General features: G+C 36.5%; 4 protein-coding genes and 1 long non-coding RNA gene across 10 annotated transcripts; 2 read left to right on the forward strand and 3 right to left on the reverse strand.

The window, feature by feature from the left end:
- The first annotated feature begins 9,308 nt into the window (after nt 1-9,308).
- Nucleotides 9,309-11,155, forward strand: LOC116916764 (MOB-like protein phocein). 3 transcript variants are annotated; one of them, XM_045181021.1, is made up of 5 exons: nt 9,309-9,327; nt 10,222-10,385; nt 10,443-10,652; nt 10,712-10,823; nt 10,867-11,155. In XM_045181021.1, exons 2-5 carry the CDS (start codon nt 10,246-10,248, stop codon nt 11,020-11,022), a joined length of 618 nt encoding a protein of 205 aa, XP_045036956.1. In that variant the 5' UTR covers nt 9,309-9,327; nt 10,222-10,245; the 3' UTR covers nt 11,023-11,155. The 3 variants fall into 3 exon arrangements, with proteins under 3 accessions (XP_045036956.1, XP_032777997.1, XP_032777998.1); XM_032922106.2 differs by lacking the exon at nt 9,309-9,327 and adding an exon at nt 9,852-10,162; XM_032922107.2 differs by lacking the exon at nt 9,309-9,327 and adding an exon at nt 9,873-10,162 and having other exon boundaries at nt 10,882-11,155.
- A 9-nt stretch (nt 11,156-11,164) lies between these two features.
- Nucleotides 11,165-12,054, reverse strand: LOC116916786 (ribonuclease P protein subunit p25-like protein). The gene is made up of 3 exons (XM_032922139.2): nt 11,523-12,054; nt 11,342-11,458; nt 11,165-11,268 (listed from the first exon to the last, which is right to left on the reverse strand). The coding sequence occupies exons 1-3, from the start codon at nt 11,795-11,797 to the stop codon at nt 11,166-11,168; spliced, it is 495 nt and encodes a 164-aa protein (XP_032778030.1). The 5' UTR covers nt 11,798-12,054; the 3' UTR covers nt 11,165.
- A 310-nt stretch (nt 12,055-12,364) lies between these two features.
- LOC123477705 lies at nt 12,365-17,199 on the forward strand. Of its 4 annotated transcripts, none has more exons than XM_045181023.1 (5): nt 12,399-12,507; nt 13,247-13,581; nt 13,654-13,771; nt 13,837-13,866; nt 16,902-17,199. In XM_045181023.1, exons 2-5 carry the CDS (start codon nt 13,262-13,264, stop codon nt 17,073-17,075), a joined length of 642 nt encoding a protein of 213 aa, XP_045036958.1. In that variant the 5' UTR covers nt 12,399-12,507; nt 13,247-13,261; the 3' UTR covers nt 17,076-17,199. The 4 variants fall into 4 exon arrangements, 2 of the variants coding, with proteins under 2 accessions (XP_045036957.1, XP_045036958.1); XR_006652698.1 differs by lacking the exon at nt 12,399-12,507 and adding an exon at nt 15,893-16,698 and having other exon boundaries at nt 13,439-13,581; nt 13,837-15,828; nt 16,837-17,199; XM_045181022.1 differs by having other exon boundaries at nt 12,365-13,581.
- LOC123477706 lies at nt 13,072-14,765 on the reverse strand. The gene is made up of 2 exons (XR_006652699.1): nt 14,632-14,765; nt 13,072-14,567 (listed from the first exon to the last, which is right to left on the reverse strand). It is a non-coding gene; the product is annotated as an uncharacterized LOC123477706 (long non-coding RNA).
- A 2,893-nt stretch (nt 17,200-20,092) lies between the features above and the next one.
- Nucleotides 20,093-21,934, reverse strand: LOC116935005. Its single transcript, XM_045181025.1, has 3 exons — nt 21,590-21,934; nt 21,413-21,526; nt 20,093-21,351 (listed from the first exon to the last, which is right to left on the reverse strand). Exons 1-3 carry the CDS (start codon nt 21,795-21,797, stop codon nt 20,108-20,110), a joined length of 1,566 nt encoding a protein of 521 aa, XP_045036960.1. The 5' UTR covers nt 21,798-21,934; the 3' UTR covers nt 20,093-20,107.
- Nucleotides 21,935-24,282: the final 2,348 nt, after the last annotated feature.

A 24,282-nucleotide genomic window follows, 5' to 3' on the forward strand; every position in this document is an offset into this window, starting at 1 on the left:
GCACTTATATACCAAAATATTGAAGGTTAAGAAGGGAGGGGTTTACAATAACTTTTACTTTTATCATAAACTATTATCCTCAGGGAAGGTTGCATTCGTGACGACCTTCTTGCTGGGTGGGGTTGCTGTTGCTGGGAGGAGTTGCTGCGGTATATTACACTTGTGCACTGGGACGTCGAGTGCAAAATGTGAAAACCTATTTTAATCCGTTAGACCTCGGTACAAGACCTTTTGAAGTGTTGGGCTTATATTTTCTAGGCATATTTAAACCCCATTCACTTCAAGGAAACTATTATATATTAGTAATCACGGATTACTTTTTTAATAGGTAGAAGTAATTCCTTTTCCAACTGTACCGCCCTTAGTACTAGTAAGGCCCTAGTAGAACGAATAATTTTACATAATAGTACCCCAAAAGCAATAATTATCGATCGTGGTAGTAATTTTACGTCTGAATTGTTTTCTGTGCTTTCTTAAGCTTTAAACATTAAACACATGAAGACAATTGCGTATCATAATCATAAAAAATGGGCAAACGGAGCGGTTAAACTGTTGAAACTGTTGTTGAAATGATAAGGAAATATTTAGAGAAAGGGTTCGAGCGGTTGTAGGATATTTTAGGCCCTGTTTTTTTCGCTTATAATAATTCTCTCATTCATCGACCCTTGAGACTCCATATTTTCTAAATCACGGGCGTGATCCAGTCATGCCAATTGATCAGTTCCTCCGTCCTCATCCTCCGGTAATAGTCACTCCCTCTGACTATAAAATTCTAATTATGAAACGCTTACACGAAGCCTTTCAGCCTGTCAAAATCAATCTTTCTCAAGCAAGTGAACAACAAAAAGCCCAGTACGATAAACGCGTCAAAGAACAGAAATTTAACGACGGGGATAAAGTTCTGCTGAATATGTGAACGCCATTGACAGGGATTAGTTAAAAGCTCATTCTACGTTTCATAGGCCCTTTTCGAATTTTGAAAGTAAGTAACAATAGTACTGTAGAAATATAGCAATGGGTTTAAAAACCAACACAGTTTGTACAGTATCCTACACAAAAAGGTGAACACCGATTTATTTTGAAAAAGCCATCTGTGGGTAGTAAATATTAATAGTTTACCTTTTTCAAGAGAGGCAGGGCGATTTCGGTGAAAAATCATCATAAGGGGGGTTGGGTAATGTCAGTACAGACACCTTTTTTTGCCCTAGGTATTAAATGTCTGTAAAAAAGTGTAGACTGTATTATCGGTAGACTCCCCTACCCCCCCGGCTAAGTAGAACAATGTCTGCAATACAAAACAGAGTCTTTCCCATACTCGTTATTATCATTATCGGGTCGGGTTATCGGGTAGCATATGAAAACACCAAATTATTTTTATCAGTATGCTAACTATCTGCTGGAGAATTGTTAGTGGCTTATTGGATACGTTTCCGTCGGCGACGTTTTCGTCCTTATAGCATTATAAAACATGTTGTCAAATCAATAATTTAATTTTTTTTTTATTTAGATCACATTAGAATCACTTAAATTATCTTTAGTCCCTGTTTAAATTCGAATTGCTGTGTGCACACATTTGAACCGTGGATTCTTTAAACACTCATGACTATTAGTAATCTCACTAGAGCGCTCTGTTAGAAATTTTGTATTAGCAATCTTAATCTCTATAAATCATAAAATAGATCCTTAATATAATTTTGTATATTACATTTTCTCGTAGATTATGTCTCCTGGCTCTCCTCGCAGGAACTCTTCAAGCCAATCAAGGGTGCCAATAAAAGCCAAATAATGCACATCGGTATGAGATGATGAGGAATTCTCGATTATGCCATGGCAAAAGTATGGACTACTTAGGAAACAATAAGTGGTCGTTTGAACGTATTCCAAACTTGCAGATTAGCTGGCTTTCAAGTTACAGGAAATCTTTTGGTCAACTGTCAATTAGAAGAAATTAATTTAGAAACAGAATTCGCTAATCGCAAACAATAGTGGAATAGAAAGGATTCGTGATGTCGAATATCAACTTGACTTTGTTTACAATTCAACTAACAAGAAATATTTTAATTCATCAGAAGAAGCCTACAAACAAGTAATCGGAATGGGAAAAGTTGTATTACACTCATTAACGGATCATGATGCTCATCCGAGTAATGCATTGGAAAAGGACATCGAAAAAATTACCGACGTTATCCGGGCTGAAATCAGCGGAGAGGCACATTTACAGTACGAGACCGAACAATCTATTGAAATATTGAGTGGCTCGAGAAATTCGAGCTCTACAGTACGAAAATCGGGTGATGGCACACAAAACTGCTATCGCCACCGCACAACACAGTGGATGGCTTGCTGCCAGTTACTTTAATTTACCCACATGTAGCAAATTTATAGCCACTGGTAAATTGATCAGCGTCTATCGTCAATGCACCCTAAAAAATTCAACAATCACCACTGAAATCCCAAGCTGTGGTCCTCAGCCTAAACTCGGTGACTACACTGTAGACACTGAAGGATGAGAGCTAAAGCCTTACAACCCCTGTTAATGGCATAAAAATTTCGTCAACATTAACGGCCGAGCACACTTCTACAAAAACAGTTCTTTGCATCCAATTGTCCCCGGTGTAATAATCCAAGGACGTAGTTTGATCAACACTTTTCCGTACGAAATTGATAAGTTACTAGCACTAAGTTTACACCCCGCGCTAACCCTTCACCTGATGAGCACTGCAGCTGCAATCGCCGAGATAATTGCTACTGCTAAAGAAAAACATAGTATCGACCTTGGGAATCCTTTTCACATGAGTACTCTTCTTTCCTCTCTCAAAAAAAAAAGTTTCCCTGTCGTCCAAAATGCTTAATTGGTCAAGTAGTATTTGTAGTCATCTTGAAATGGGATTCATCGGATTCACTATTTTTCATTTTGGTGGAATAGGCTCCCATATAGCAAGACACATTCCTTGTTGTTCTTTTCTAAGTAATTGTAACCCTCTCACTTGCATCATCAAAAATTCTAACATTAATATAAAATTACGTCACCCAGCGTTATTAAACCCTCCAAATCAATTCCCACCCATTACCATTGTAAACGTACCCACCTCTAATCAATAACGCGCCCCGGAATTTTTCGCCCCATCAGCCTTTTTTCTACAAGGAGAGTCTCCACGAAATAAATTCCACCGAGACGCACTGAGACAAGCTCATCGAGAAGCCTCTGTTGTTTTGAATTGATTAATGTTGTTTTCGTTTGGCTTACTTTCTATTCCGTTTCAAACTTTTACCTTGATATATTGTGAGACGCCATCTTATGAAGCCGTATAGCTATGTAAAACAATTTTATATCCTTTTATTGTCCCCCATTTATTCTTATGCAACAATAGTTTTCTATACGCCCCTCTTTTCTTTGTAATTTTTTTCTTTAGACGTTTACTCTTCCAAAAAACCTATTTGCTTTCGACGATCGTTTCACATATTTTTCATTGTAGTTCCACCTCAAGAACTAAGTACAAAAGCCTTTTTTGTTAAAAAACGAGATGTTCAGTTCAGAGAGTTCAGTTCAGTTGAATCTAAGATTATTTCAGTTCTTTAGTGTTGTTATCCCAAATTTCTGTTCTATTTGGAATACAAACTCGGGCGGCGTTCCTAAATTATGTAACGCGATTTTAAGGGTTTTTTTTACGTTTCTAGACCTACAGCAACTAAACAGAGGTCACCATCCTCTACTGAGACGTAGTAAAGTCGATTCGCAATACAGCCGTTGAATGCGAAACGATGAAAGGGTTTTCTCGAATTTTCTTTCTCGGTCTACTAATAGTTCGGATAGATGGCGACTCAGGCAAATATGGTTTTTCCTTTGCTACGCACTGAGACAAGCTCATCGAGAATCCTCTGTTGTTTTGAATTGATTAATGTTGTTTTCGTTTGGCTTACTTTCTACTCCGTTTCAAACTTTTACCTTGATATATTGTGAGACGCAATCTTATGGAGCCGTATAGCTATGTAAAACAATTTTATATCCTTTTATTGTCCTCCATTTATTCTTATGCAACAATAGTTTTCTATACGCCCCTATTTTCTTTGTAATTTCTTCTTCAGACGTTTACTCTTCCTAAAAACGTATTTGCTTTCGACGATCGTTTCACATATTTTTCATTGTAGTTCCACCTCAAGAACTAAGTACAAAAGCCTTTTTTGTTAAAAAATGAGATGTTCAGTTCAGAGAGTTCAGTTCAGTTGAATCTAAGATTATTTCAGTACTTTAGTGTTGTTATCCCAAATTTCTGTTCTATTTGGAATACAAACTCTGGCGGCGTTCCCAAATTATGTAACGCGATTTTAAGGTTTTTTTTACGTTTCTAGACCTACAGCAACTAAACAGAGGTCACCATCCTCTACTGAGACGTAGTAAAGTCGATTCGCAATACAGCCGTTAAATGCGAAACGACGAAAGGGTTTTCTCGAATTTTCTTTCTCGGTCTACTAATAGTTCGGATAGATGGCGACTCAGGCAAATATGGTTTTTCCTTTCTTACGTGACAAAGTCTTGAACCCCCCCCCATCCTCTTGTTACAATCAGTAACATTTCGTTCAACCCCCCCCCCCCCTATCTTGTTACATAATTTATGAACGCCGCCTCTTCAACTCTACAGGTTTGGGAAATGGTTGTTAGAACCGGATCGTGGAACTGGGTCCAGTAACTGGTTCTAGAATCTGGGTCATTTTTTTTTTGGAACCGGTTTGGATTTATTTACCCATGGGTAAGAAAACGGACGATCTACGATCTGTCCGAACTGCAGCCAAAATAAAAAAGACCCACCCGATCATCAAAAAAGCTACCCGATTGACGCGGAGCCGATCCCTAGTCCACAGCTTACCCTAACCGGTCCGCGCTTTAACGCGAACTTGGTCTCAACGAGACGGTCTCGAAGGGTCGAGACGGTCTCGAAGGGTCGAGACCGTCACCGCTACATCCCAGTGGGTACTATCCCTGCTCTTTAATTGGCTCTCTCCCTCTCCTTACCCTAAAAACCCTCCATCCCTTCTGCTTGTGGTGTGTAGAATTTTTCGTCGGGTTGCCGCCTTCATTTGTTGGTTTTTAATGTTTATTTATATTATTTAGTTTATTGTTTGTAATTTATTTATCTATGCTAATACACTATTTTTAACTTAATTAAATCACAAATCGTTTTTCATTTTATAAAACAGGAATCAATTAAACATCGGTGTGTTTTCATTAGAATTATTGTGAATTGTGAACTACCCGAGTTGGAACCGATGGGCAATTTTTAGGGTAGGTCGGTGAGGTTTAACGAATCTCGGGTATACCCGTCTCCCAGTAGTACACGATATTAAAATGTTTTTTATTGGTAAAAATATTAGTACGGAATAAATAGATTTTACAGAAGTGGATATTTCTTGAATAGGGCTATCCATTTTTGTTGAAATTATTGCTTTAAAAGAAGAGATTCCAGTAGTAAACCGATTGACTATTTGGTTTGTTAGTCGGTGTGGTTTAACGGGACTTGAGAACTTCCTGTCCTAGCAGTACGTGAAATATCAAAATTATAATCGGAAAGGTATATGTCCAAAAATTTTAAAAATTATATGAATGGGTGTATCTTCATAAGATCTACCTCTTTCAGTAAAAATATTTCTTTAAAAGTACTTTTTGGCAGTGTTCCATCAAATGAAATTTTTGAATAAATTTTCGAATAGAATAACGCAAAAAATCGAATATTTAGTCGTTATTCGTCAAATAAAAATTTGACTTATTCGGGTTCGTTTTTCTTATTCGTTGTAACTCGAAATTGTACAGTATAATTTCGAATACAGTTTCGAATAAGTAATTTTATTTTTTTTATTTTGATTGCTGTTTAGTACAAATATTTTCTATTGTTAATTCCCACTAAATTCCATTTTTCTTATATATTTCAGAGTCATAGATCCCTAGTGTCTCCACTACGGCTATTTTCCTTCTCAGAAAAGGGCTAACCTTTTGCGGGGAATCGGGGAACACTAGACGTTTTTGCCTAACGAGAGCGCCTCTTGCGGGTATATCGGTATTCACTCCCCGCAGAGACTCATATGTAGCCAGATGGCGCTCCCACTAGGCGGAAAACTACTCTTACGCTCCGCCCGAAGATCCTAATTTTTTCGTATAGTGTTCTCAACTACTTTGGGCTCTGGATATTTTCATCGAAAATTTAAGCGTTATTCGTTATTCAAATGTCATTCGTATTCGCGAATAAAACGTCCATTGTATTCGTTATTCGTTATTCGTATTCGTTTTTACTGCTTATTTGTATTCGTTTACAAACCGAATCAAGTTTTTCCTTATTCGACAGAACACTGCTTTTTGGAGAAGTAAACCGATTCGCTATTTTTCAGGTAGGTCGGTGCAGTTTAGCGGGTCTCAGGTAATCCCCATCTCTCAGTAATACTTGAAATTTAAATAATTTTTTGTGGGAAAACTATAAGATTAAAATTAATTAATTTTACAGAAATGGATAGATCTTGATGTGGGTAGAGAGAACCAATCAGAGGGCCAGAATAGTCTCACTGCGATGTAGCAGTGACGGTCTCGACCCTTCGAAACCTTCTCGCGGAGACCAAGTCGTTTAAAACGGTACTACCATGGACTACTCTAACTTAAGGACGGGATTCTTTCCCTATCTCGCCTTGTTAAAGGGTGTCGGGTGGGCTATTTCCATGAAAAAAATATAAAAACATCTTTAAATGCAGCTTTAAAAGGCAATTGTAACCATCTATTTTTTTTCATTATAAAACGAATCATTTAAGAAGATATTGCAATTTTAATTTTGGTAGGAGGGAGAATTGGGCGGGCCGCCGGTGCCATCTATCAACAAAAAATCGCAAGTTCTTGCTGATTGACAACTGAACTCGAAATTGTCAGGTGCCATCTATCAACTAAAATCGCGTGATCTTGCTGATTGACAACTGAACTTGAAATTGTAGAAAGAAAACAAGCAATGAGTAAGGATTTTTGGCTCCCAGATGGCACCGGCGGACCGCCCAATTTCCCTATTTACTGATAGAAAATATTGAATATCTCTTTAAGAGTTTAAGGTTAATTTTCAATATAGGGACATTTGGTAAGTCAATAATAATTTTTAAAAATTTAATTCAATGAAAAATTAAAAAAAATTACATGGGTTACATAGGAAATGTCGAAGAATCCTGTCCTTAAGTTAGAGTAGTCCAAGAATACTAAACGTACGATTTTGTCCGCAGTATACCCGGAAGTCCGCGAAAAATCGTTAAATTTTTTTTGGCCAGTCTGCAGCTAAAGGTCCACAGTTTATCCAGTCCACAGTCCGTGTCCGCACTTTACTCTAGTCCGTTTTCTGCAGCATAGCCCACTGGATGTAATAGTTAAAGCCTGAGCCAGAGGTGAGCGAAAGTTATCTTAACTGAAGTTAACGGATCGTTAACGCGTTAAAGTCGGGACGCGTTAAGCTATTTTTTAGCAACATTTCTTTCAGTTAACGGGCAGTTAACGGCGACATGAAAACGCCAAAATTTGGAGGAGAATTTAACGCGTTAAAATTTTTAACAAAGTTAAACTTGAATGGAAAGCATATAATGCATAAATAAAGAAAATTTGTGGGCATCTCGGGCTCTCGGCAATGTTCTAAATGTTACGTATAATAAATTTAAATGTGTAAAGCTGGCAATACTGTTATTTGTATTCAAATTCAAGTCAGAATCGGATGTTACGTAGATTATAGGTCGTATCTTGTTATGAGTCGTGTATTGCTGGCGTCATTTAATTTGGTATTTGAATTGGAATTTTACGTACTTTTAGGAGCCTTGAAAACTGAAAGTGGTAATACATAATATTATTATTGAAATCTTATACTAATAAATCTGTAAGGTCTAACCATTCAATCATTGACATATAATAAATTATATGTTTTGCAGTAGCACAAAGACCAACTTCGAAAGTAATTTGAAGTATACGTATTGGTTTTCGTGAAGAGCAAAAGAATTTTTATGTGATTCTTTCCCGCTCACAGTGAGTACGAATGTTTACAACTTAGTTGTATATGTAAAAAAATATAGCTTATGTTGGATCTTGGTTCTTAAGGAAATTGGTGAAAGAATGGTTCGAACAAAAAAGACTGTATGTAGTCCTTCACTGACTAAGAGCTTAAAGGCTAGCAATACCAAATCTAACAATGACAAAGATCTGACTTCTTCATTCAACGAAGCAATTGACCAAGCTGAAAGTGCAAGTGGAACGTCAGCTTCTAATTGAACCTGAACCTTCAGCAAACGACACAAATTTGAAGTCATGTTGGGTTTGAAATCATTTCTTGCAAATTGAGTCAAAGCCAGGAAAAGCAGTCTGCAAACATTGCAAAAAGCTGATGACAATTTCAGTGTCATCAATGAAGTACCATTTAAATGTCAAACACAGACAAAAAATCCATGAAAATCAACCAAAAATCACAGATTACAGAACAATGACAAAAGAAAAGAAATTGAAACTCGATACCGCAAATGCAAACTTCATTGTTCAGGACCTACATGCAGTAAATGTTGTGATGGGGAAAGACTTTCGAAATGTAATGAAAGAAGCAGTTGGGCAGCAGTATCATGTTCCGCATCAAACGACTTTTAGTCGTTATCGAATCCCCAAAATGTACGAGGCATGTAAGCTTGCCGTCATAGAAGAATTTTAATCAGTTGAGTTTGTGTGTTGCACAACTGACATGTGGGTTGACAACTTTAAACACCTGGCCTACATGACTCTGACTGCCCACGTCCTCTGCCTCTACGTCAATTTTGTTAGTCATGATAAACGAAGATCTCAATAAAAGCCATATGGCCGTTTAAGCGTTATATATCTTTAAAATTTAGTTTAAAAAAGCGGTCTAAAACAGGTCAAAAGCAACAGAAAAATAACACGTTAAATATTTTAACTCAGTTAATTTCCTTTAACTAGTTAATTTCCGTTAACTGTAGTTAACTGGCGAGAAAAACACTTTAACGCGTTAAGGCAAATGAAAAATGCATTTTAACGCGTTAAGGATATTTTGACAAACGCACACCTCTGGCCTGAGCTCTAGAACTGTAAAAGTGACTCATCCCTCCGGCGATGGGCGGAGCTTAATCTCGAATGGACACTAGCACCACCATGAAAGATTCTTTGAACTTCGTTGAGCAATCGTCAGTAAAACAGTTGTTAGTTGTCGACTTGTCGTTCTGGTAGCGTTTGGACGTTAGAGTTGTTGTTGAAAGTGTTGAAATTGAAAGTTGCTGGTTGAGAATATTTGTCAGTGGAAGTCTCCTGTTTAATGGAATAGCAAGGATGTAAGTAAAACAAAAATTCTGAAGTATTAATTATATCTTTTGTTTATTTTTTCAAAACGTCAATCTATGAAAAGACCCTGTATTTTTTATTTAAAGGCTTCGATTTGAAATCGATTTTTCTTTCGCGGACGGCTTTTACCCAAAGATCTCGCAAAACTACAGTATGTGCCAAAAGTATCCGAACACTTCGCGTTTTCGGACCATTTTAGCATGGGTTCAAATGACGGAGCGCGCTTAACGCGATTGAGAGAAAGAGGGTTAACAAATCCACCTAAGTCAATGAAAATAATTTTGTGACCTAATAATAGATAAAGGTATCTAAACAGTTTTTTTTTTTTATTTTTATGACTTGTAGCCGCTAGCCGGCATATCAGTGCACAAGTATCCGAACGCGAGTTTTTCCGTCGTGCTTTTCTTATGGCAGTACGTGTCTTCTTTTTTTTTTCTTTTTTTTATTTACACAACAACGAAGACAAAAATTGCAAATATACGTAAAACGCAATTGTTATAAATGTTTTAAAAAAGTATGTTCATATTTGGAAAAATGTTGTTCTTCGACACCAGTAGAACGCGCTGAAGTCCATTCCAAGTTGGAAAAAAGGAGGTAGGGAGTGCGTCAAATTGATTGAACGGTTAAGATAGGGAAGCTCCCGGCTTTAACTATTTACATCCAGTGGGCTATGTCTGTACTCTCTGTAGTTACAACCTTGCTCTTGTTGTTGTGTAGGAATAAGACCAGGTTTTGTTTTTTCTCTTAAGTTATTTGAATTGCGATAAAATGGCGGATGTTGAGTGTCGAACGGAGAGAAGAAATCGACCGGGGACAAAGACTGTTGTTAGTATTCGTTATTGGTACTGTATCCGAATTTCTTTATTATTCATTTTCTTCAAAAGGAATATTATCGTTGGCCCGAAGAAATGTTTGAAGAAATGGACAGTACCTTGGCCGTCCAGCAATATATTCAACAACTTATTCGTAAGGATTTCACTGCAATTGATGAAATCCTTAAAGCCCCAGATTCTCAAGACGAAGGTGTTTGGAAATATGAACATCTAAGGTTAGTAATGATTGCATGAAAATAAACTTAACTGTAACATTATCATTCATATAATAGACAGTTCTGCATGGAGTTAAATGGTATAGCAGTTAAACTTCAAAATGAGTGCCATCCCGAATCATGTACACAAATGACTGCAACTGACCAATGGATATTTTTGTGTGCTGCACATAAAACTCCAAAAGAATGCCCTGCAATTGATTATACGAGACATACTTTAGATGGTGCTGCCTGTCTCTTAAACAGTAACAAATATTTTCCTAGCCGGTAAGTCTCTTAATGGTATGATTATCTATGTTGGATTACCTAACCCATAATTTGGTTAGCATAAGTATCAAAGAATCTTCTGTGGCCAAACTGGGATCAGTGTGTCGTCGAGTATACAGAATTTTTTCTCATGCTTATTTTCATCACCGTAATCTTTTTGATGAATTCGAGGTAATTTCTTAAAATTGTGAGTAATACCACGTTACATTTTCAGTTATTTTCATCGCAGAATGAGACTTTCCTTTGTCGGCGTTTCACCGAGTTTGTAACAAAGTATAACCTCATGTCGAAAGAAATATTGATTGTGCCGATTTTCGAGGAAGTTGATACTAGTAGTTTTATAGGACATGCGGCAGAGTCTGAAGCATAAGCTAGAGTGGACGAAAGTGTCTGAGGGGTTGATAGTGAATGGAACTTGCACCCCATGTGGCATGTCATGTCTAATAAATTTTTGTTTTTGTGACAAGTTCTAAATGTGTACTACACAACTGTTTATTTCATGATTTTTTTTCTTTATGGTGTACTGGTTTCCCGTTTGTTTCTCAGTTTCCGTTTCGTAGTTATTTTCTTTACCTGCCGGAAATTAATATTCTGAGATGGCTGGGAAAGTTGATATCTGAATCACCAAATGGAATGAAATACTATTTCCTGTTGTAGATCTCAGAAAAAAAAACTTTATAAATTTTTACCCTGGTACAGTAGAATCCAGTGAATCGGATGACAACAATACATGTAAAACTGGAATGTTACGAACAATTCTGATTGGATCAAGTTCATTGTTCTTGGGGTTCCAATATTCTTCACATCTAAACAAAGACAAATAATGATGTAATAGTAATATCAACTATCATCTATTGCCTGAAGCTGTACTTATGGTAAGAAATTTTAGTAATCTGATGCAAGTTTGGGATTTTTCTTTTCATGATTTCCACACAACTAATACATTTTCCAATCGCAGGTCCCACTCCTGTCCATACTTGGCTTCTACATTCCTCCATAGATTTTAAGGCATACTCAATGAGGTTGGTCATCTTACTACCTGGCCTTACTTTCATCCAAACCACACCAGGTGGCAAATAATTGAAAGGTAATTCAGAAAGGCTAATTTCTGGATCAATATTAACTCCTTTCACGTAATTTTCCATATCGAAAAATTTTGAATAATTGAAAATAAAAAACTAGTGCACTTGTTATATGATAGATGCCTCACTGTACTTAAAATTCACAAACTATGACGTATTTTAAATTTTATCAATCAATGTAACAAATAAGGTTCTCAGCTTGTTTCAGCATTGTCTGCTAGTTCCAACATGGTCGCAGACTATTCGTCGATCCTTAGCGACGAATCGCACCGTCACTTTTTCTACTGAGGAAAGTCGATTCTTATCGACTAGTCTATAGACCAAGATCGGATGCTGAGTTGCCAAGGCTGAATTCCGACCTGCGGTATTTGTCCTCTCGGGCCCTATAGGAGGGAAATGAAAAATAATATATTTAATTAAGTTGTAGTTAGTTTTATTACAAAATCTTTTGGAATCGTGTACTATACCTCTGTGCTGATATAATACAAAAAATTTTATCTCCAAAAAAGCTGTTATTTTTCCAGGAAACTTTTTGAAAGGTACTTGTTTACAATGTACCGTAGCAGACGTAAAGTGATTGACTGTGACAAGTGACTGTAGTGTCAAACTGTTTTCGTTTTTTATGTCATGAGTAGTGTAGTTTGTGATGTCGGTAATGAGTATTTGACACAATTAGTCTTTTTAAGTTATCTGATTAAGCTAAAGGACTTATTCATAAGGAAAAAGAAATTTACTTAGAAAAACTGTGCAAGTGCAATGTAGACTGTCCCTACGTACTGCCACAGACCAAGAATAGAAAGACTGTGATCGGCCTATACCTGCTGAGAGGATGCTCAAAAATCATGCTCGTGCCTGCCGGAAGTTGGCGCTGCCTCTGCAAGCCGTACTTTTTTGCGGATTTTTCCGTTTCCCTACTGATTAGATGCTTCACACACCCGGGATTTGTGAATAAACTAAGATAGATAATTTTTTTATTTTTATTTCTTAATTATAAGCAAAAATTCTTTATATCCCCTTATTCATTTGAACTGTATTGGCCCAACCTTATATACGCATAAAAATTTCGTTATAAAAATCTAATTTTCTCCTTGTTTTCTTGATATTTTTTTCTATCGTGAAACGCTGTACCTTGAGTCAATACGGAGAGAAGAACCCAGTATGGCTCAGCTTTCCGTATTGACGTAGGGTACAGCGTTTCACGATTGAAATAAACAAACAAGAAAATGAGGGAAAATTCAGAAATTTTTATGCGTATATAAGGCTGGGCCAATACAGTTCAAATGAATAAGGGGATATAAAGAATTTTTGCTTATAATTAAGAAATAAAAATAAAAAAATTATCTATCTTAGTTTATTCACAAATCCCGGGTGTGTGAAGCATCTAATCAGTAGGGAAACGGAAAAATCCGCAAAAAAGTACGGCTTGCAGAGGCAGCGCCAACTTGCGGCAGGCACGAGCATGGTTTATGGGGACGTATAGGCCGATCACAGTCTTTCTATTCTTGGTCTGTGGTACTGCCAAAAGAAATGTGGCAGAAAACTATCAGTGTTATTGAAAAGTTTTTACCACCTATAAGAGAGCATGAGCTTTACATGTATTTAATTGTAAGACGGAGCAGGGATACAAAAATGCAACTTAATGCAATCAAGACCATACATGAAGCAATCAAGTACGTGGAAAGTGGTTGGGTCTCTGCGCTCTCAGCAATCCATTTGGAGGATGGCAAAGTTCTTGTAAAAGCACAAGTTCACCACTCACAGTCTCTTAGAAAAAAGGAACTGATGCCTTGGGGAAGTATTAGTAGCAATAAAACCATAATTGCTGGCCATTGCCAGTGTACAGCTGGGTGAGTTATGTGTTCATAATTCATAGCATAAAGCAACATTTAACTAACAAACTACCTTACGTTTCATTGCAGGCTTGGTGGTGTTTGCTGTCATGTTTGTGCAGTTCTTTACAGTGTAATTAGTGCTACATCACTACCTTGCACTGCAAAGGAAAATCAATGGTTAGACACACACCCCAGACGTTCAGTAGTAAGTAAAATAAAAAGTTACTAATACATTTTATTATTAATCCTCTTTTTATTCAATATTGCTAGGCTCTTATAAACAAAATCGCGGATCTCAATACCAGGGCCTCCCCGACCCTAAAATGACAGGAGTGCAAATTTTTTTTCCCGGCTTTGCCGCCCCTTAAAAAAATTTATATACGAAAACATATAGTTGATTTTAACATAAGCTTTAGTTAACATCTGGATTAGTTATATTTCTGGATAAATAACAGTATCACTTAAAATCATACACGATACAAGATTGCTGATAAATGACGAGACACGAGAATATCTTGCAAATTGAATTGCAAATCGAATAGTGAGACTTAGATCGGCACTTTACGCGATTTTTTTTGGGCAAATTCCTCAATCGCTTCATTGAGATCAATATTTTCGACAATTTCTCTTTCGATTGAAATCATTGCTAACCCATCTAGTTTTTCTTGTCCCATTAATGAGCGAAGATATGTTTTTATTAGTTTCAATTTGCAAAAACTTCTTTCTCCTTGCGCAACAGAAACTGGAAGGGTCAGCAAAATTCGTAATGCAATCACAGTATTAGGATAAACTGACGACAATCCATTTTGAACGATAAAGGTCAAGGCAGCAAGAGGACAAGAATCAATTATTTTTCCGTCTTCGCTTGGTAAAGGAAATCGATGGGAGAGAGATCGCAATTCGATAAAAAGATCATCTGGAGAAATGTCGCATTTTTCTCCGACGGACAATGCGTTATTTAAGGCAGTACAACATGTTTTCAATTGGTAATCGTCAAGTTTCTGAATAGTTGGAATATCGTATAGAAAACGGAAAAGAGAATTGTGTTCATTTAACAAATCAAACCTTTCAACGACTGAATTAATGGCAGTGTCAATCACGTAAAAAAATATTTCCGTCCGAAACTTAGCCATTGGATCCAAAATCGGTTCATCTCTTGATTCATAATTGAATTGACGACGAGTTCGACGAACTCGGACTGTTGGTTCAGATGGAAAATTTGGCTCAACTTCTATTTCTTTTGCAAGTTCTTTACCAGTAGCGATAACTCCAGCGAAGCCCTCGTCGGATCTTAGATTGACGAGAAACTGTTTTGTTCGATCCAGATGTTTTGTGGCTTGCGACAAATCTGTTTCCACTCGTTGAAGAATTTTACTAGTAACATTAATTTCAAAAAGAACATCATGCCACAGAACAAGAGAGCAGATTCGACACTCAAAATTCCATTAGAAGATATGCGGGGTCAAGGCTATGACAACGGTGCAAACATGAGCGGTAGACATAACGGCGTTCAAAAGCGAATCCAAGATCTGAATCCGAGAGCTTTGTTTGTGCCTTGTAACGCGCACAGTTTGAATCTCGTTCTTAATGACGCTGCAAGCTGTTGCGTAGCGGTCGTTTCTTTTTTTGGCATTATTCAAGCCCTTTATGTGTTTTTCTCTTCGTCAACTAAACGCTGGCAAGTTCTTCTTCAATTTGTCCCTAACCTAACACTTAAGTCATTAAGTGAAACTCGCTGGGAAAGTCGTATCGATGCCATCAAGCCCCTTCGCTATCAACTTGGAAATGTGTATGACGCCTTACAGCATCTGGCAAACGATGAAACTTTAGTGGGGCCCAATGGAACAAAAACGCGTGCTGACGCATTTGCACTAGCAACAAACATCGCCAAATTCAACTTTATCTGCTCTCTTGTTCTGTGGCATGATGTTCTTTTTGAAATTAATGTTGAATGAAAATTCTTCAACGAGTGGAAACAGATTTGTCGCAAGCCACAAAACATCTGGATCGAACAAAACAGTTTCTCGTCAATCTAAGATCCGACGAGGGCTTCGCTGGAGTTATCGCTACTGGTAAAGAACTTGCAGAAGAAATAGAAGTTGAGCCAAATTTTCCATCTGAACCAACAGTCCGAGTTCGTCGAACTCGTCGTCAATTCAATTATGAATCAAGAGATGAACCGATTTTGGATCCAATGGCTAAGTTTCGGACGGAAATATTTTTTTACGTGATTGACACTGCCATTAATTCAGTCGTTGAAAGGTTTGATTTGTTAAATGAACACAATTCTCTTTTCCGTTTTCTATACGATATTCCAACTATTCAGAAACTTGACGATTACCAATTGAAAACATGTTGTACTGCCTTAAATAACGCATTGTCCGTCGGAGAAAAATGCGACATTTCTCCAGATGATCTTTTTATCGAATTGCGATCTCTCTCCCATCGATTTCCTTTACCAAGCGAAGACGGAAAAATAATTGATTCTAGTCCTCTTGCTGCCTTGACCTTTATCGTTCAAAATGGATTGTCGTCAGTTTATCCTAATACTGTGATTGCATTACGAATTTTGCTGACCCTTCCAGTTTCTGTTGCGCAAGGAGAAAAGTTTTTGCAAATTGAAACTAATAAAAACATATCTTCGCTCGTTAATGGGACAAGAAAAACTAGATGGGTTAGCAATGATTTCAATCGAAAGAGAAATTGTCGAAAATATTGATCTCAATGAAGCGATTGAGGAATTTGCCCAAAAAAAATCGCGTAAAGTGCCGATCTAAGTCTCACTATTCGATTTGCAATTCAATTTGCAAGATATTCTCGTGTCTCGTCATTTATCAGCAATCTTGTATCGTGTATGATTTTAAGTGATACTGTTATTTATCCAGAAATATAACTAATCCAGATGTTAACTAAAGCTTATGTTAAAATCAACTATATGTTTTCGTATATAAATTTTTTTAAGGGGCGGCAAAGCCGGGAAAAAAAATTTGCACTCCTGTCATTTTAGGGTCGGGGAGGCCCTGAATCTAAGTAAAATATAAATACGTATCTGAGTCGTGACTTAACCAATTCAAACTCAAACTTGGACTTTTAAGATAGTCTGCTTGAACTACAAAACATATTATCCATCTAGTGAGTTACATTGACACTATAAGAATTCGTCAAAAAATCAAAATACCTAACCCGAAAACTACTCAAACTTTCATTTAATAAAAAAAAAGTTGAAAAATCTAAAAAAAAGAATTTTTTTTTCTTAATTTTTTCCTCAAGTGCCGCCCCTCAGAAAAAGTCAAGGGTGCAACCGCACACCTTGCACACCCTTAAGGGAGGCCCTGCTCAATACGTCACGCAAGGGAGAAGAAGTGTCTGAAGAAACAAGAAGAATCTGTCAAAAAAGGAAACTTTATTCAAGTAACAGCGTTCCAACAATGACTCCTGAGGGAAATAAAAATTCTTCGTGGTCAGGTACAAGGTACAAGAACTTTGCCATCCTCCAAATGGATTGCTGAGAGCGCAGAGACCCAACCACTTTCCACGTACTTGATTGCTTCATGAATGGTCTTGATTGCATTAAGTTGCATTTTTGTATCCCTGCTGTCTTGCAATTAAATACATGTAAAGCTCATGCTCTCTTATAGGTGGTAAAAACTTTTCAATAACACTGATAGTTTTCTGCCACATTTCTTTTGGCAGTACGTAGGGACAGTCTACATTGCACTTGCACAGTTTTTCTAAGTAAATTTCTTTTTCCTTATGAATAAATCCTTCAGCATAATCAGATAACTTAAAAAGACTAATTGTGTCAAATAACTCATTACTTACATCACAAACTACACTACTCATGACATAAAAAACGAAAACAGTTTGACACTACAGTCACTAGTCACAGTCAATTTCTTTACGTCTGCTACGGTACATTGTAAACAAGTACCTTTCAAAAAAGTTCCTGGAAAAATAACAGCTTTTTTGGAGATAAAATATTTTGTATTATATCAGCACAGAGGTATAGTACACGATTCCAAAAGATTTTGTAATAAAACTAACTACAACTTAATTAAATATATCATTTTTCATTTCCCTCCTATAGGGCCCGAGAGGAAAAATACCCCAGGTCGGAATTCAGTCTTGGCAACTCAGCATCCGATCTTGGTCTATAGGAAAACTTACTTAAATGTACGCATTGGTAATTTTAAACATGTGTATTATTACTCATAAGTACATTTAGGGAACCGGGTACAAGTAATTTATTTCACAAGTAAATAAAGTAATTAGCAAAAATATAAATAAATGTGTTCGATGGTAAGTAAGGCGACAGAAATTAAAGCTTACAAATATATTTGTTCTTAAGTATTAATTATGATATTTAAATCAATGTTATTTACTATTTTGGCAATAAGTAATAAGTGCCTGAAGTATTTAGCAGCTACGCACTTGTATATATGTTCCCAAGTAATTATGGTTTCAAAATAAGTTGTACTTGCGTATTTATAATCGTAAGTAAAAATGTTCATTGCACTTATGATAAGTAATTAATTTCACATGTAAATTTGGCATTAAGAAAAATAAATCTTTTAATTGTTGGTGCAAGGAAAGTTGCTCCTAAGTAAACAAAGTGTAATAGTTTCTAGACTGTGTATTTGCCAGTAAACTAACTCTACTCAAGACGATACAACCATGCACTTATATACCACAAGATTGAAGGTTAAGAAGGGAGGGGTTTACAATAACTTTTACTTTTATCATAAACTATTATCCGCAGGGAAGGTTGCATTCGTGACGACCTTCTTGCTGGGTGGGGCTGCTGTTGCTGGGAGGAGTTGCTGCGGTCTATTACAAAAGAATTAAGTAAGTGTTGAAATAAGTAATTTTTGTTTTTGTTCTTATTTACTAAAAAATCTGATCTTAAGTATTACTGGCAACAAGTATTTTTTTTGTTTTCAATAAGTATTTACGTTCGCAAACATGTCGCATTCGCAAGTATAGGGCAGAGTCATAGAACCCATGAAAAAAAACTATAAGTCCAAATCAAATAAATTTTACAGATATCGATAGCCCTCATCAAAAGCTATCCATTTCTGTAAAAATTATGAAAAATTATTCATAAACAAAGAACTTGGGACAAGACGTTTTTTTATAGTTTTTGCGCTCTATAGATATACTCGACCCTATTGACAAAAGTAAAAAATATAATCCTTTTTCAATTTTTTTTTCCTATGAACCTTTGTTCAAAATTTTTTATAGAAATAGATAGATCTTGATGAGGGCTATCGATATCTGTAAAATTTTTGAAATTTGGACTTATAGTTTTTCCGGAAAAAATTATTTGAGTTTTATATATATCAGGGAAGTGGGGGTTACCCGATACCCGTGAAACCGCACCGACCTAAACATAAAATTGTAAATCGGTTTACTACCCTAGTAAAAAATTTTAATGTGATAATTTTGCACAAATTGATAGATCTTATCAAGAGCTATCCATTCCTGTAATTTTTTTTTTCAAATATAGAGCTTATAGTTTACCGATTATAATTCATTTAGTTTCACGTTCCGTCAAACCACACCGACAAAAATTTCTAATGGGTTTACTACTCGGTTAGGTATTTTTTAAGCAAAAATTTAACGGAAGTGTATAGCCCCCATCATCGGCTATCCATTACTGTAAAATTTTTTTATTTAGACCTTATATTTTTACCAATGAAGCTATTTTAATTTTGTGTACTGGGATAGAGGGATTACCCGAGACACGTTAAACCGCACCGACCTACCTACCTGAAAAATAGCTGATCGGTCATTACTCGGGTAGGTGCTTTTCAAGCGGTTTTCTTTCGTTCAAAATACCCACTTTAAAAGATATGGCTCAGCCTTAACTTAAAAAAGGGTAGGCAAGTGAAGAAAAATAAATATAACTATAATGTATTGCACAAAACCAGTCAAATAGAGCAGTAAAACATCCTACGTTGCACATTCTCCACAAATGCGAAAATCTCATTTGTGTCCAAGTTGGTCTGCTGCGGCTGCAGCGTCTTATGGAGAAACCAACTTCTTCATGTTAAAAAATAAGTTTTCATAAATATAATTAAGATTTCCCCCCTTTTCTTCCTAGCAGAGGGTACCCTATTCATTTTTTCATTTCCCAATTTTTTTTCTAGCCCTAGTTCTATCTGGTTTATTTTTATTTAGCTATTGTTTGTGAATGGTTTGTTGTTCATCCCCTTGTAGCAGACGAATTTCTGGCAGCAAACGAAATTCTTCGGCTAAAAGAGACGAGCAACTTACAAACAAAAATAAAATAAAAATAAAGTAGATAGAACTGGAGCTAGAAAAAAATATTGGGAAATGAAAAGATGAATAGGGTACCCACTGCTAGGAAGAAAAGGGGGAAATCTAAATTATAGTTATAAAAACTTAATTTTTAAAGTGAAGAAGATGGTTTCTCCATAAGACGCTGCAGCCGCAGCAGACCAACTTGGACACAAATGAGATTTTCGCATTTGTGGAAAACGCGCAACGCAGGATGTTTTACTGCTCTATCTAGATTAAACTAGATAAAGATTAGACTTGGATTTAAATTATTTATGATACAGCACACTGCAACTATTTTGTCATACAAACATACACTTTCCTCAAAATTATACAGGTTGGACATGACAACTGGACCACACATTATGTCAAACCTCATCCTGATAGATCCTATTTCCCGTTCAATATGAATCCTTACATTAGAAACCCCCCTTGAAACTTCCGTTTCCTTTTGTGTTAATTGGTCAGACGATTTGAACGCTGGAGTTGTTAACGTTGCTCCCATCAATCCTATCTCTTCTGCAACATCAAATCCCTTATCTGCTAATACTCCATCACCCTCTTTAAGATTCTCTTTGTAACCACTATGTCTAACCACAAATTGATCGGATTTTCTTCCAGTATATCCTTTTGAAATAAAATTGACTGTTCCATGGGGGGTAGTTGAAATCAAGTACTTAACCGTATTTCTGCTCTTGTAAGTAGAATAGGTTGCTGCTTGGTCGTTCCTGTTATGAGGTATTTGAATCTGGGTCTCAAAACAATCCATAATAGACACCGTTCTTGGGTAACTCCTGCGAAAGCACATTTGCATCGCTACATTCAACTCATCAAGAGTTGGCCAAATGATAACATAATTACGCAATTTAAGGTATATAGCATCTATCCAAGAGTGAAAATAACGACAAACTGTAGCAGAGCTTACATTAAAGCGGAATGCTAAATCCATCTCACTTAAGTTATGACTTAATCTAACTAGTGCTAGGAATAGTTGTTGTCTCTTACACAATGAATAATTGTTGTTTTCTGGAATGGCTGAAGACACTGCGTTGTAGATTATTTCAAAGGATTTTGCGGTAGTGAGACTAGTGTACACTTGCATCCACTTGTCGCTATTTTGGCACTTGGCGAAGAAATTGGATGTTATCGGACGTTGTGTGTACATGTGGAACTCTTGCTTTAAGGCGATGTAATCCTTATTCAATGTAGCCAACTGTGATTGAAGATTGATGATTTCTTCTTTAAGTGCACTGACTTCTACTGACTCAGTTTCTGTTGTAGGATTTTCTGAATTTGGTGTTAATTCTGGAAGGATAAGTGGAAGTGCAAATGACTCTTGCTCGATGTCTGCTATATGTTTCAAGCCAACTGACAAATCTAGAGGGCCATCATTTTCATTTGATTCCATGAGTTGACTGTGATCAGATTCAGCAACAACTTCAGAAGTGTCAGTAATGTTGTGGTCCATTACATTACACAATTTATCTATACAATTTTAATTAATACTGTAACTGTAAACTGTATATATTAATGAAAATGGTGATACCTCTGTTGATGTTGTATCTCTTCCTTCTTTGATATCGAGTAGAGTAGTTGTTGTCAAGGTTAAGTGTTGGTGCCCAATCAACATTGTCAACATCACGATAATATGATGGTTTACCTACAAACATAGTATATAGTTTTCTTTCTTAATTGTAAATGATAAGTTATAAATAATAATTACCCGAAACAAAATGTTTATGACACACAAATGACTTCTTTTTGAGGTCTCCCTCATGAATGTGTAATCTACTTAGCCACAACGACCTTCTTTCACTAAGAATATTAAAATCATCCGGGTTTCTATTGTCATAAGAAAGTGGGATTGAAAATAGCCGAACATCACTGGCATGTTTTGAGTGACAGCCACGGACAACACAGTTTCGGACCATTACACCCTTCAATGTAAGTACGATTTGAAGTACTAGTTGTAGCGAATTCTTGAAAATTTGGCACTTGAAATGTTGGCAATATCCTGACGTACAACTTGCCACAATAATTTTGCTCCTGGTAGCAAAATTAATGGGAGAAATCAGTCCTCAAAGTCGTTAGCCTATGTTAAATCTACCTAAACAAGGCTAAGTAAGACTACAAATGGCGGCTTGCAGGGTTGCCGGACTACATGAATATGGCTTTTCGCAACGTGAAAATGGTCTATTGGCTAGATCTGCAACTCGAAACATGTACATTTAGGGTTCAAATCTGAAGATGGGTTTAATTTTGATTTTGTTTGTTTTTTATATTTTCCATTTGCTCCTCGTATCGATACGTATCGATATATTTAACATCATCCGGTCCCTACTTCCCACTTTTTAAATATGTAATGGTGGCACAGTGGTATAGTACCGGATAGTACTCCGGGAGTCGATGGTTCAAGTCTCAAGATTTTCGAGGGAATGGACATGTAATATTTCTGCAAGGCTGTTTTGTTAAAAATATCTGTACTTTAGGAAGAAGAGGAGGATTCATCATAGTAGTAAGTATATCTATTATACTATATATTGCCGCTTATCGAGTTTTTATTTCGACCGCTAGATGGCTCTGATCCGATATTCAGATACATCGGAATCGGATCGTATCGATATCGAATATATAAAATTATAGATACATCGCTGTATCGGTATCGGTATCCCCAACACTAGTTTACAGGCATCAAGCATCAAAGGAGTTATTAACTATAAAATTTTTTACATTATTAGAGGGGGGGGAGACAAGCTTACACACGGAGACTTTGGGCTCTTCGTTTGCCCATTTAACACTAATAAACATAGTAAATATTTATATTTTCGTGATCCTTGTTTCACGAAGAATGCTTTGATGCGAAAAAAAAGATTTTATAACGTGCTTTTCATGTTTAATTTGTAAATGTCTATTGACCAATCCTCGACGAGCATGACGGCGGCCATTTTTTACGCGGTTTTTACAAAGGTATATGAAACTTAGGGCTAGGTTATCATTTAATTAATCTTTTTAATTAATTTATCAATCAACCATTTATACAAGGAAATAAAATTTACGTTATATTCATTGATTTAGTTCTCATAAACAGAATTTGGAGTTATTAAAATTAAAATTAATAATAAATCGATTCGAAGCCGAAAGCATCGACTAGTCGATAGGAGTCGATTACCACATTGTCCATTGGTTAGCGAGCAATTTTTCGCGTAATAGAGCAGTAAAACATCCTACGTTGCACGTTCTCCACAAATGCGAAAATCTCATTTGTGTCCAAGTTGGTCTGCTGCGGCTGCAGCGTCTTATGGAGAAACCAACTTCTTCATGTTAAAAAATAAGTTTTCATAAATATAATTAAGATTTTCCCCCTTTTCTTCCTAGCAGTAGGTACCCTATTCATTTTTCATTTCCCAATTTGTTTTTCTAGCCCTAGTTCTATCTGGTTTGTTTTTATTTAGCTATTGTTTGTGAATGGTTTGTTGTTCATCCCCTTGTAGCAGACGAATTTCTGGCAGCTAGCGCTCGGCCCCGCGCTAATCGGGGAGCTTTTTAGTCGATCCGGTGCGGTGATAATCTTAATCGGGGAAGAGATTTCGGTGCTCGGTGCGGTGATATCGGTGATCGGTGCCTTCCCCGATTATCAATGAATAGTGATCTAAATTGGCAGTTGCCCTACGGCCAACAAGAAAAAAATGTGACCCAAGTCACGTGATTCTCGTTGGCCTATCAGAACTCAAGGTCACTGGTAAGACTAATCCCCTATTGCTGTAGCGGTGCTATCGGTGCAGCACCGATTATAGCACCGTTCCGCACCGAAAAAAGAAATCCCCGCACCGAACTTCCCCGATTCATTTTAATCGGGGAAGCTTAGCGGTGTCCCCGATTAGAATGTAATCGGGGCCGAGCCCTACTGACAGCAAACGAAATTCTTCGGCTAAAAGAGACGAGCAACTTACAAACAAAAATTAAATAAAAATAAAGTAGATAGAACTGGAGCTAGAAAAAAAATTAGGAAATGAAAAGATGAATAGGGTAACCACTGCTAGGAAGAAAAGGGGGAAATCTAAATTATATTTATGAAAACTTAATTTTTAACGTGAAGAAGATGGTTTCTCCATAAGACGCTGCAGCCGCAGCAGACCAACTTGGACACAAATGAGATTTTCGCATTTGTGGAAAACGCGCAACGCAGGATGTTTTACTGCTCTATAGGGTACACAGTAATGATATCGGGTTTTGAAACAGGTTTCACTACCCGAATGCCCATGAGTTGAAATTCAAAATTATTACAATAATTTTAATGAAATTATACCATTGCTAAATTAATTAATATTCTAATAAATAAAAACAAAATTATAAAGTTAAAAGGCATTGTATTACGGAAAGGAAACAGAAAGAAAAATAAACAATAAACATAAATAA

Source organism: Daphnia magna, unplaced genomic scaffold (genome assembly GCF_020631705.1).
Source record: "Daphnia magna isolate NIES unplaced genomic scaffold, ASM2063170v1.1 Dm_contigs103, whole genome shotgun sequence".
NCBI lineage: Eukaryota > Metazoa > Arthropoda > Branchiopoda > Diplostraca > Daphniidae > Daphnia > Daphnia magna.

What these genes read in the sequence shown, in the direction of transcription:
- LOC116916764 (XM_032922106.2), top strand. Translation starts at nt 10,106, where the DNA reads ATGGCGGATGTTGAGTGTCGAACGGAGAGAAGAAATCGACCGGGGACA. An exon ending in GACCGGGGACAAAGACTGTT is followed by an intron (nt 10,163 to 10,221) that starts GTTAGTATTCGT and finishes TTTCTTCAAAAG; the next exon opens with GAATATTATCGTTGGCCCGA. An exon ending in TGGAAATATGAACATCTAAG is followed by an intron (nt 10,386 to 10,442) that starts GTTAGTAATGAT and finishes TTCATATAATAG; the next exon opens with ACAGTTCTGCATGGAGTTAA.
- LOC116916786 (XM_032922139.2), bottom strand. Translation starts at nt 11,797, where the DNA reads ATGGAAAATTACGTGAAAGGAGTTAATATTGATCCAGAAATTAGCCTT. An exon ending in ACTAAAATTTCTTACCATAA is followed by an intron (nt 11,459 to 11,522) that starts GTACAGCTTCAG and finishes GTCTTTGTTTAG; the next exon opens with ATGTGAAGAATATTGGAACC. An exon ending in CTGGATTCTACTGTACCAGG is followed by an intron (nt 11,269 to 11,341) that starts GTAAAAATTTAT and finishes TTGGTGATTCAG; the next exon opens with ATATCAACTTTCCCAGCCAT.
- LOC123477705 (XM_045181022.1), top strand. Translation starts at nt 13,262, where the DNA reads ATGTGGCAGAAAACTATCAGTGTTATTGAAAAGTTTTTACCACCTATA. An exon ending in CATTGCCAGTGTACAGCTGG is followed by an intron (nt 13,582 to 13,653) that starts GTGAGTTATGTG and finishes GTTTCATTGCAG; the next exon opens with GCTTGGTGGTGTTTGCTGTC. An exon ending in ACAAAATCGCGGATCTCAAT is followed by an intron (nt 13,867 to 16,901) that starts ACCAGGGCCTCC and finishes AGGGAGGCCCTG; the next exon opens with CTCAATACGTCACGCAAGGG.
- LOC116935005 (XM_045181025.1), bottom strand. Translation starts at nt 21,797, where the DNA reads ATGGTCCGAAACTGTGTTGTCCGTGGCTGTCACTCAAAACATGCCAGT. An exon ending in TCATAAACATTTTGTTTCGG is followed by an intron (nt 21,527 to 21,589) that starts GTAATTATTATT and finishes CTATGTTTGTAG; the next exon opens with GTAAACCATCATATTATCGT. An exon ending in GAGATACAACATCAACAGAG is followed by an intron (nt 21,352 to 21,412) that starts GTATCACCATTT and finishes AAAATTGTATAG; the next exon opens with ATAAATTGTGTAATGTAATG.